The sequence below is a fragment of the Merops nubicus genome, unplaced genomic scaffold, assembly GCF_000691845.1.
Source record: "Merops nubicus isolate BGI_N331 unplaced genomic scaffold, ASM69184v1 scaffold12987, whole genome shotgun sequence".
In the NCBI taxonomy this organism is placed as follows: Eukaryota; Metazoa; Chordata; class Aves; order Coraciiformes; family Meropidae; genus Merops; species Merops nubicus.
Window position 1 is genome coordinate 7,654 of NW_008619643.1, and position 12,160 is coordinate 19,813.

General features: G+C 51.1%; 1 protein-coding gene across 1 annotated transcript in view; it reads left to right on the plus strand.

Annotated features, from left to right (window-relative positions):
- The first annotated feature begins 2,742 nt into the window (after positions 1–2,742).
- The window catches only part of SEPT8 (septin 8), a 23,653-nt gene continuing 14,235 nt past the window's right edge, over positions 2,743–12,160 (plus strand). Inside the window, exons 1-4 of the mRNA XM_008943869.1 lie at positions 2,743–2,852; positions 4,968–5,163; positions 5,840–6,026; positions 10,431–10,592. Coding sequence (XP_008942117.1) covers positions 4,997–5,163; positions 5,840–6,026; positions 10,431–10,592 — 516 coding nt within the window. The 5' untranslated portion in view covers positions 2,743–2,852; positions 4,968–4,996. The remainder of the gene's footprint in view (positions 2,853–4,967; positions 5,164–5,839; positions 6,027–10,430; positions 10,593–12,160) is intronic.

Below are 12,160 nucleotides of genomic sequence, written 5' to 3' on the forward strand. Positions count from 1 at the left end.
CCCCTCGCCCTTCCCCTCTCCCTTCCCCTCTCCCTTCCCCTCTCCCTTCCCCTCTCCCTGGACTGTGTTTGTCCTAACACAGCAACAACAGCAAAGTCCCTTTGGAGGCTGAATGACAGCTGAGCACGCTGCAAGCCCAGCAAATGGTTTTCTGCTTTGGTATCAGCAACACCTTGGACTTGAACCAGATTATTATAGCTGCTTACAGAAATAAAAGGAAACTCTGCATTTCAAGGTCACCAACAAAAATCATTCCCTGGAGCTTGGCTCGTTGGCTTAGCAGCTTTAAGAGGTGGTGAGGAGTTTTGAGTGAGTGTATTCTTGTCCCCTAACAGTGACCAAACACCAAAAGGAAGGAAAAAGAAAGCCCTGTGTGAACACATTTGGGTTTCCTCAGGCTGAAGCATGACTGAGTTCTCAATGCAGGCTTGCTGAGCTGGAGCCTATTTTAAAATCCTGAGCAGTGGTGCTGCCTGTTGCCTGGAAACCTCCTCCCAGCCTCGGGCACTCTCAGCCTAATCATAGCCATCGGCAGCCTTTATTTATTTCCCTTCCCAAAATGTCATCCCGGGCTTCTGGTTTGTGTTTTTGTTTGCTTGTTTTTTGTTTATTATTTGAAATGAAAAGACACAAAGCATAACCATCAAACTGGGTGACTCTCTGTGGGAACGGCTGCTTGGCTGTCACCGCCTCGTGGTGCTGGGAGCTGGCATTTTAAGCTCTACAAGGTGATGTTTTGGAGGGCCACGGGGGGGGAGAGGAGAAGCAGGGGCTGAGGGGATGGGGCTGAGAGCCCCAGGAAGCTCCCTGAGCTCTGCTGATGGTTGTGGTGACTCCGTGTGCCTTGTGACAGCCTCCTCCTTAGGGGGCAAACCCAACCTACACAGCTCCAAGTCCTTCCCTGGCACACACGTGTCCGAGTTGCCCTTCCTGGTGTGGCTGCACCATCCTGTGCCAGATCTGTGGTTTGGCTTTGGGCTGCCTGGGTCAGCACGGACTCACTTTTCTCCCTGGGTGCTGGGCACTCGTCCTGCAGCTGGGGTCTGGCCCTGCAGGGGTGTGGGGCTGAGCTTTAGCACCTCTGCGTGGTGCCAGAGGAACAGAATAAAGTTGAACCTGGAGGCTTCCCTGTCCTAGGGGCCCTTTTTAACTCACCTGAACTCTTGGCCACCTTAAAACCTTAACTGATGCCAAATCTCCCACAGGAAAACTTTAAATGATTGCTGCTTCCACTTAGAGCCCACGATCGATCCCCATGGATGAAGGGGAATCGAGTGCAGGAGCCCAGCTGAGATGTGGTTGTTTCTGTCCAGGGCCTCCCCTGGGAAGGTGCTGGGCTAAAATCATCTGGAAGTTGATAACAAATGGTACCAGGACAGGCAGGTTTGTGTGTGAGGCACAGGAGCCCCTTTGGCTCTTCAACAGTTGTTCTTGTGATTTAAACGGTTCATTTTACCAAGTTGAGAGTATTTGTTCTACCAAAGGCAGAGCTAAAGGAGGCTTGGACTGGAGATGTGGTGGAACAAAGGGTCCTGTTTTGTTCAGCAGTCTTAGAACATCATTGTTTTATTCTCCTCTTGAGTGAATTGAAGGTGTGACACCCAGCTTAGGCCCTTCTCAGGGTGTGCTCTTGTCTCACAGTCTCAGTGCTGAGACATCACATCCCACCTCTCAGGGGCAGACACAACCAGAGCCAGGCGAAGGGCAGACACTTTTTCCATGCCCATCTTCCACAGCGTGCTGGTAATTAAGAAACCCAAATTTGTCCACCTAAGAAACTGTGATGGTGTGTGAATCATGCTCTGGAATGATGTGTCCTCAGTTCTCTGTGGAAGGGCTGGAGTGCTTGAGGGGGTGTGGAGACAGGGGGCTGACCTCTGGCTTCAGACAGCATTGCTTGGTTGTGTAGAGACAGGGCAGCATCTGTTGAAATACTTCTGCAAATCCAAACTCTCTTGTTCTTACCCACTGGAAAGAGAAGTGGCCCCTCTGTCAGCTCCTCTCTTCTGGGACTGCAGCACATCTGGGCTGCCTTTCTGCCCTTTTTTTTTGTCCCCTCGGATGGTTGTTGCCCTCAGTTTCTAAGCAAGGCTTCCTCCAGGTGACCAGGTTCATCTTCCTTTGGGGGAGGAGGAGACAGAAGGAAGAGCAAAAGAGCATGTGGGGGAGGCAGGAACAGGAACAGCAGAGACACGGTGGAAAACTCTGTGGTCACAGATGGTAAAGCAAGAGGGTTCCTCACCCTGCCTGCACGGCCAGCACCCCTCAGCACACAACCACACTGCTCGTGGCAAGAGCCAAGGGGAAGAGATCAAGTGCTGGGGGGAAATGCAGAGTCTGTCAAGCTGAATTCAGTACTGGAGGATTCAAGAAAATAAAATGAAAGGGGACGAGGAGAAATGAGCTCTGAAATGCACCAGGGTGGGTTTCCCTGAGCTGATCTCTCCCAGCTGCACGTAGTTGGAGCCCATGCCAGTGTTTTCTTTTCTTTGTAGCCTGGTAGCTTAGTACTCCCAGTTCCTCATTAAGATCATTTTTCCAGGATTATTTTCCCCTCTCTTTTCTGTTTTTGGTGGCTGTGGGAGGGTTTGTGCTGTGGTGTCCCAAAACACGAGCTCTAGCAGGCAGCGTTAGGGTTTGTGTGGTGCCTCTGCAGTGCCCCGGGGGGTGGTTATTGCTTGGGCTTGGTGGTTCCTCTTGTCTCTCTGACTCCTGTTTATCATCTTCTCCCTCCCAGAATGAAGAGAAGAGGAACCTTTCCCTGGGGGGCCATGTGGGCTTCGACAGTCTCCCCGATCAGCTGGTCAGCAAGTCTGTCACACAAGGCTTCAGCTTCAACATCCTCTGTGTGGGTGAGCATGCTCCTCTGCAGACAGACGTGGGCTGAGCTGGAGCTGTGGTGAGGCTGGGACCAGGATTTCCTGTGTGTCCTGCACCACGAGCCTCAGCAGTGACTTTAAGCAATTCAGAAATGCCTAATTCTTGAAAAAAATATGTCTTCATTTCAGTGAACTTGAGCTCTCTGGAGCTTGGTGCTTCCAGCTTGTGACTTTCACAAGTGACTGCTGGAGGCTCAGTGCCCAAAATTAGAGACTGTTTTGGGAAAAGCTTTAATATATGAACTTTCTGCCTCTGGTGTGGGGGGAAGGAAATGGTGTGGGACTGTCCAGCTCCACATTGAGCACAGCTACCAGTGCAGAGGCTGCAGAGAGGTCCAAGTGGCTGAGCCTCGTGGGTCAAATGAGAAGGATTTCTGTGATCAGTGGGGTGTTGCTCATCTCCTCCACTGCAATAGCTTTGTGATAGGAAGGGTTAAAGCCTGTCTGGCTCACAGACAGCCTGTGAGCCAAGTATTCTGGGATAGAACTTGGTTTGTGATGCATCCCAGGTGTCCTTCAATGGCTGTTGGAACAGGGGAGCTACAGATGGGAAACTTCTCAACTTGCCCCTGCTGATTGAAACGATTCTCTCCCTACCAAGTTTCTCTGCCATCCCCTCTGGACTCCATGTTCTCTCCCTCTGTGTATCTCATTGGTCCAAGCCAGTGGGATTTTTTTTCTACTGCTGGAAGGATGGAGATGCCTGGGAAGTGCCCTGCTTCAGTGCTTGGCACAGGGCTCTGCTGAGGCCTGCAGTCAAAATGCACCGTGGAACACAGCCTCTAAAACCATCGTCATGCTTTGGCCCCTGTGTCACAGATGCCATGCAGCATTTTGGTATCAGTTTCACTTTGGTTTCCCCTGAACAGTGTTCCTTTCTCCCCATGGCTGATCTGGCATGAAGAATCACAAAGCAACAGGGGCAGCCCTGGAAGGAGCAGAAATACTAAAGAGAAACTCCAGAAATCAAGAGCTGTGAGAGATGAAACCAGCTGGGTTGCAAGGTCTCCATGTGCAGCTGGAGCTCTTCAGGGCAGAGCAGCACCTCTGGCTCCCTCTCAGCCAGCTGCTGTCTCAGAGCTGCTTTGGATGCCTGTGGAAGCTCGTGCCTGATGTGACGGAAAAGCTTGTTGCCTATTTCCTGCAGCTCAGCCAATTCTGTCTGCTGCAGAGGTGGCTCTGTCATCTCAGAGCCCAGACATGCTGTCTGTGACATGTCTGCAGAATGGGACTGGCTTGGACAGTCAGACCCAAGCCAGACCCAGCAGCTCCCCCAGAGCTGTGACTGTGGGAGAGAGACAAGCTGCTTTAAGGCTTCCAGGCAGACCAAAGTTCAGCTGCACACTGAAATCATGAAACCTTCAACCAGCATCTTTTTTGCTGTGAAAGGAGGTTTTCAGTCTGAGGGCAAGCTGTCCTAGTAGGTCCAGAGCTGTCTGCTGGGTTCTCTGCACTGGAATAGGCCCCCAGATTCCCTCCTCACAGGGGTCTTCACTCTCAAAAAAAGAAAGACAGTCAGATCCCCAGAGACTTTAATGGCAAGATAAAGCAAAAAGAGGTAGAGAGGTCTGTTCAAGTTGGCAGCCTCATGGCAAGGAGTGAGAGGAGAGAGGAAACCTCACTGTCAGACTTCCCTGTCCCCTGCATGGCACACCAAGCACCCACCACTTCTGCTGACCTGCAGTGTCACCTGGAGCTGTTGCTGTGCTGGGGACAGCCAACGACTGACCCAGATAGTGCTTGTCAGCAGGAGCAGCTGAGTTTTACTCCTCCTCCCCAAAGGCTGTTAAAATTGTGCTCTCCCCGCCTCTGTGGCGCAGGGTCCCAGGCAAAGTCGGGCTGCATGGAAAGGAAGAGGGGGTGTTTTGCTGTGCTGTGTGATCCTCACCAAGGAGGTGAGGCCAAAGTGCTTTCATGAAGCAGAGGTGGCCTTCAAGAACACAGCCACCTTCGGGACAATTACACGTCTGTCCACGGGCAATCTGTAGCAACCTTTCAGTGTAATTTAGTTCTGCTCTGTAATTAACATTCTTTGAAGTCCCCGTGACAAACTCACGCTGCAGTGAGCTGATTTCTTCTCCTTCCTAGGTGAGACTGGCATTGGGAAATCCACCCTGATGAACACTCTCTTCAACACCACCTTTGAGACGGAGGAAGCCAGTCACTACGAGAGCGCCGTCCGCCTGCGGCCACGCACCTACGACCTGCAGGAGAGCAACGTCCACCTGAAGCTAACCATCGTGGATGCAGTTGGGTTTGGGGATCAGATCAACAAAGATGAAAGGCAGGTCTCGTGCCATCTGCTTGGCATTTCTGGGCCTGCCCCTGGTGCTCAGGGGCGAGCTGCCCGCCGTCCTGCTCGCGGTGTCGCAGGGGAGGTGTCCGTGCTGCTCTCAGTGGAGTAGCTCCCTGCAGTGGCTCTGCTCCTGGGCACTCGGTGTAGAGGGAGTGGTGAGGAGCCAAAAAAAGAGGTCATAGGAGGTCTCTCCAGCAGAGAATGGCGTCCTCCAGGAGTGTGAGCAGTTAACAAGCTGTCCTCAGTGCAGGGTTGGGAATTATCTGTTCTGGCCCTGATCGGTGTCTCTGGGTCTGTCTCATTTAATTAGACATCTTGCTCAAGCCCCAGGTAAAGGCTTTCCAAAGGTCTCTCCTTGGTCACGTTGCATTGCTACAGCCAGATGGCTCAGCCCTGTGAACTGGGCAAGGTTTGGTTTGTGGAAGGAGTCATCTTTCCATGCTCCACTGCCCTGGGACTTGGCAGTGCAGCCTCAGGAGACTCCAGCAGCCTGTGGATGATAAGGTCTGTGCGTAAATGCCACGCTTTTCCTCTTGCAAGACTAAATCATTTGAGCTTTATAACTACTTTTAAAATGATAGCAGGCTATCATTTAACCCCTTTAAGCCTTCATGGTGTTTGATCCTGTGCTCCAGTATCTGGGTTGCTAATGGTATGGTTTTAGTTACAGGCCCATCGTTGAGTACATTGATACGCAGTTTGAAAACTATTTACAAGAAGAGCTGAAAATCCGACGGTCTCTCTTCAACTACCATGACACCAGGATCCACGTCTGCCTGTACTTCATCAACCCAACGGGGCACTCCCTCAAGTCCTTGGACCTGGTGACAATGAAGAAGCTGGACAGCAAGGTAAGGGCTTGGAGGCCGTGGTCCCTCTTTCTGCCAGGGGTGATGTTCTCGTACTATCCGTTGTCACGTGGAGGGCTGTGTTCCTTTCCTGGAGGTGCTGGAGCCCTTCCTGCCTGGTTGCTGAGTCACTTATAGGTCTCTGGTAAAAATCCATCAGCCCTGGGGGGTTGCTGAGGTCCTGTGCTTTTTCTCCTCACTGGTTTTCCTGAAAAATGTCAGGTGGGAGATCTGTTTTCCAGCTAGCTGTGTGGGGTGTCCCTCACTGTCACTGCTGGTAGTGCCAGATGATCCAGATATAGATCACAGTATCTTCTGTGAGTATGGTGAGAAGTTCTCAAGGTCACAGGAATCCTAAAAGTGGGTCATGAGAGGGCCTAGCTGGGGGTTGTTTCTCTGTGCACACTCTGTGCTGCCTCAGGGGGCAGTGGGTTGCTTAACCAGCTACTGCTGAGATTCCTGCAGCTCCGAGGAGGTTTCTGACACACTTTGGGTTCTTCCAGCTGGCTTCCTGCAGGAGGCTTCAGAGGTCACTAGTGGCAGCAGCATCTCATCTTCGATTCCTGTCTTTCAGAGCAGTATTTTGGTGGCAAGGGGGTTCCTTTCAGATGGCAGATGCTGATCAATCTCCAGGGGGGCCAGGCAAGGCAGCTGGGACCCCCAGAAACTGGGGATCCCCTGGGTTACACTGAGGGCACAGTCTCTCCTCAGGCTGTTGTCCTTGTGCAGCTCTGTTGGACTTTCCTGGCGAGTAGAGCTCCCCTTGCAGAGTCCCTGCTGTTTGCCCTCACCACCCAGGGCTGCCAGCTGCCTTTCCTTGCAGAGGGCTCTTCGTAGCCTTGGTGCCTGTTCCTCTGACTTCATGGGGAATCCAGAAACTTTCCCCTAATAAACTCTTGTCTCTTGATGCAGTGCCAGCATTACACGTTCCCAGAAATATGTTTGGAGGAAAGCTTTTGCACGATTCCCTTTGGTGCTGGTGGTCCTGCAAAGCTTTTCTCTTCCCTGCCTCCTGCATTCCCTGCTTCTCACATCTCCCTGTGGCTGCCTTTCATGTGGTCCTTGCATAGTACCAAAATAAATCCTTTGTACTCCTGCAGAGAGAGAACTTTGTGCTCACAGAGGCTTTTTATACTTCTGAACTTCCACGTCAATAGTCCTTTCTGAAGTCATTTTGTCCCTTTGCTCTCATCTCCCCCCTTACCACAGTGTGAGAACATCTCACACAGGCAGGCACATGGAGAGCCAGGAGACACCATTGATCTTTTCTGGGTGTCAGGGGTTTCTGTTGCATTTCTGCATCAGTGGAACCCTCAGTTCCACTGAGCTTTAAGACACCAGTGGGGTGGCATCAGGTGTTGGGGGCAGGCTTTTGAATCTGGGGGACAATTTCAAAGCTGCATCTTGCTTTTAGGGTGAAGTTCACAAAAACCCCTTCTGATGAAAGCTGGTTTGTAAACAGACTCTTCCATTGTGCTGTAATCCAATAGTTGCTTGGCTGAGCTCACAGCCAGCTGCTGTCAGGGTGTTTGGTTACAGCTGGAGAGCCAGAAGCATCTTCAGGACTGGTTCTAGGTAGATGAAATGTGGCTGCCTGGCTGGTGAGTCAGAAGCACCTATGACCTACCAGGGGTTGACTTGCCATTGGGTTTAACCTGGGAAAAGAAGGAGATAAATAAATAACATAAATAAGAGAAATAAAATTGCATCTGTGTTGGATGAGAAGGTGGTTTATTGATTGAAAGCCCAGCCCTGCCCTGGCAAGCAGTGGCAGAGCTGCTGTGTGTGCTCCTGGTGAGCTGTGCATGGAAGTGGGTGTGTGGAAGGTGCTGTAGGGTGGCAGCAGTGGACACACAGTTTGGTTTGGCAGCATCTTCTATCTCATTTGTTTCTTGTTTCCAAACTTTTCCATCCTTTGTCCATATTATAAAGAGGTGAGCTCATTCATTTTGGGTGTCAATACTCAAAATCAGAGAAGGATAATTGTGTGGTGCTCTGGGTATCACTCATTAACTGTAGGATTCCAGTTTCTGGGTTTTCAAGGTGTGCATGAAATGAAAATAAAATCAGCAATAATTTAAAAGGTTAAGGAGCTTGGAAGGGAAGTGGAAAGAAGGAGGGAGCTACACCCAGCTGGCCTCTCCAGGACTCCACCACACTGATGCTGACTATTGAATACTGCAAATACAACAACTTGTAAAACCCTTTTGGATTTTGAACTCTGTGCTGCCTTGAGTTGCCTTTTCAAAGTGTGAGGAACCTGGTTGTAGGGGACTTGAACCAACCTTGGTTGACACCCTCTTTGAGTACAGCTGTGAGCAGTGAGCCTGTCTTCTGGTGGGAACACTGGGCCAAGCTCCAGGCTCTGCACCTCTGCAAGCAGGGCTGAGCTGGTGCTTTTCAGAAGAAGAGGGGAGAGTTGCTCAGGCCATCTGCAAATAGACTAAAATCACCTCTTTTGCTGGTTTGTCAGCAGGCCTGGCTGGCTGGGGAGGACAATCCCCCCTCCCAGCAGCTCCCTGGCAGTGTCTTTCCCTCACAGATAGTGCCCATGAGCCCTGAGCTGACCCTTTTTCTCTGGGACAGGGTAGATCCAAGCCTCCTGAGCTCTTAGCAGGTCAGTGAGGCACCCAGCTGTGCTCATGGCCCTTTTTTACCTTTGTAATGAGGACACTGACCTGCTGAGGAGTGGAGTGAGCAGCAGGCCTTGTTCTGTGTGGGTCTGTGGCCCTTGGTAAAAGAGGCCAGATCAGTGGCTGAGAAAAAGGAAGAATTCATCCTCTCAGATAAATGTGCAAAGAGCAAATGAAGATGGTTTTCTTTTGGAGGGAGTAAATGTTCATGTATTTTGTGAGTGCTAAGCCAGAGGGGGGAGAAGAAGCAAGAACTCTGGAAAAAAACACTGAGCTACAAAGAGAACTTGAGCTGGGAAAGCAAAGTTATTCATTTTAATGGGCACCCAGTGGAGACTGAATGGCTGCTGGGAAGTTCTGCTCTGTAGGACAAGAAGTGTTGGCTGTTGGGAAACATTAGATGGCAACTGAGACTTTCCCCTCCTTTGTCTGAGTTCTGGTGTTCTGCTGCTGTGAGCTGTTCAGACAGAGGAGTTGTGGTGTTTGTTTTAGCAGTGGTTTGCAGTATTGCACGTGGCTTTTCTGGGCCCAGCAGCATTATCTAACAGAGGTTCCTGTGACAGACCCAGCCCTGCTGTAGCTCTCCCAGATGTGAGGCCATAGTGAACTACTCCCCTCCTGAAGGATGTGGGATGTGGCCCTTGTTTGATCTTGATCTTGATAGGTACCAGGCGGCACGGGACCTCGTGGGTGGCTTTGGGACTTGGGTTGGTGAAGCTGTGGCAGATATTGGGCTTGGTGACCACTGATGTGAAACCAAAGCTGAGCAACAACAGCACAAAGCCAAATCTGCTGCCTGGCACCCTGCCCCTTGCCCAGGTGGTCCTTGTACCCTGCACAGCACACCCAAGCTGTGATCCTCAGGGGGTCCTCAGGGTGCATCTGCATCCTTCTCTGGAGGCTTTCCAAACCTGGGCACCCTGCTGTGGGTGAGCTGCTGGAGCAGGGGGGCTGGATGAGATGATCTCCAGAGGTCCCTTCCACCCCTACCACGCTGGGATTCTGTCTGAGGAGTCCCTGCTCTGGCTGCTTCAGCCCAGGCTTCACAACAGCTCTCTGCAGAGCTTCATCCTCATCTCAGCTTCTAAAGCAGCTTGTCAGCACAGCCAGAAGAGGATGGGGGACAACTGGAGATGTGACAGTTCTGCTGTCTCTGCCTCCCTCCAAGTGTGTAACAACACACAGAGGCAAGAGCAGTGGCTTTGATCTGCTCCTTGTGCATTTATCCAGGGTGTTTGCCTTCCCTTTATCTGGAAGGCTTGTAGCCCAATTAGTCCTGGGAAACTCTTCCCTCTAGTGTTCAGCAACAGAGGAGCAGGCTGGTGGTTTTATGGGATGGGAAGCAGCCACAGGGGTAGGGCTCAGGTCACACCAGGGGCACCCTGCTCCTGACAGAGCTGCTCCCCTCACTGAACCACTGCATGGATTGAGCTGGAAGTCACCTCAAAAGCTCATCTGGTCCAACCCCCCAGCTAGAGCAGGGTGCTCAGAGCCCCAACCTCCCCTGGGATGGTGCCAGAGATGGGGCAGTGACCACCTCTCTGGGCAGCCTGGGAAAGGGCCTCACCACCAAAAATTTCTTCCTTCTCTGTAGTCTAAATCTCCCTCTTTTAGTTCCAAACCATGCCCCCTTGTCCTGTCCCAACAGGCCCTGCTAGAAGGATTGTCCCCAGCTTTCTGGTAGGCCCCTTTTAAGTACTGAAAGGCCACGATAAGGTCTCCTCAGGTGACTGCTGCTGCTCACCTGGTTTCTCCCTCCTTCCTCCTGCTGTAGGTGAACATCATCCCCATCATTGCCAAAGCAGACACCATCTCCAAGAGCGAGTTGCACAAGTTCAAGATCAAGATCATGAGTGAGCTGGTCAGCAATGGGGTGCAGATCTACCAGTTCCCCACCGACGACGAGGCCGTGGCCGAGATCAACTCCGTGATGAACGTGAGTAACCTGCCAGTCTCCTCACCACCAGGAGCTGCTCAAAACTCCACCTGAAGGGCAGGTTTCATTGGGATTGTCCTAAACTAAACCTGTTGGAAAGCTGAGCTGTGAATCTGACAGTCCCCTAAGGCTGTTTCATACAGAATTAATTAAAATCCTTATTTAATCTGTGTGCTCTCTAGAGAAACTCAACTCAGCTCCAAAATTTGTTGTATTGAATTTTTGGAAAATGCTTTCTTCAAAATTCATTGTTGGCTCTCAGGCTGCTTTTTGTTTGAGGAGGGAGAAACTTTGGCTATCAATTTTACAGTTAAGATTTACATTAGCCTTTTGACTGAAGGAGGCTAAGCAGAGAAAACCTAATTTAAAATAAAGAAGAAAGGTTGTTAGACTCTGCTTTGTCTTTTTTTTTGAAGTCTAAAGACCAAGTTCAGACCTGGCTGATGTGTGTGCAAAACATTTTTCAAATTTCCTGTCTCTCAGATGAGAGTCTAGCTGTGGCAGTAGAAATGGCTGAAATGTTCCTGTGGTAGTTTTTTAAACAAAAAGTAGCTTTTTCATCAAAATGAATGTTTGCCTGCATAGCTGTTTCTGATTAAATGCTTTGTCTTTTCTTTCAGCCCCTACCTTTTTTTTTTTAAAATTAATTTCAATAGCCAACTAAATTCTGGGTCGAGTAGATCTGTTCTTTTATTATAATCATTCTTTTTGCTGAATTCATGAAAAATTTGGAGGATGAACTCCTTCAGATAATGGCAAGCTGTGTGCACTGGGGTAGAAGAACAGAAGTCATGCTTGCTTGGGGTTTGGTATTTTTTCCTTTCCCCCTCAATGACAATATTTTTGGCCACCTCTCTACCAGTCCCACATTTCTGGTCAGAGAGGAAGGATTCTGTCAAGCTTGCCCTGGGGAAGCTGCTCCCTGCAGTGCTGGGGAGGGTGCCCAGTTCCCTTCCCACGTGTGGCACCCTGTGAGCTCAGGGAGCACCCCTGGTGTCCTGCTCCTGTCCCTGCCCTGCCCACGCTGCTCTGCCAAGGCCTCTCCACAGATGGCTCTGTGCTTTCTGCAGGGGCCCAGCTCTTGGTGTCTGGAGAGGCTGCAAAGAACACCCTGACTCATGGTATCAGATCAGTAATGATCACGGTGTTCCTACAGTATTTCCCCATCCAGCCTGGTCCAGCTGGCACTGCCAGCAAGCTGTGCCTGGCCTCACACTGCTCCCTGGTGTAACCCCCCACTTCTGAGTGCTGGAGGATGATGGCTCCAGGGGAAGGGCTTTTTGAAGGAGATCCTGTGCTGGGGTGAAGGGGATCTAGTGGTCAGGCTCATCTCTGAGGGGTTGGCCCATGCTGAATATGAGCCAGCAGTGTGGCCAAGGCCAAGAGCATCCTGGTGTGTGGCCAGCAGGAGCAGGGCAGGGATCATCCCCCTGCACTTGGCACTGGGGAGACTGCACCTCGGATCTGGCTTTGTTTTGGGCCCTTCACTCCCAGAAGGACCTTGAGGGGCTGGAGTGTGGCCAGAGAAGGGCAACGAAGCTGCTGGGGAAGGGTCTAGAGCCCAAGTG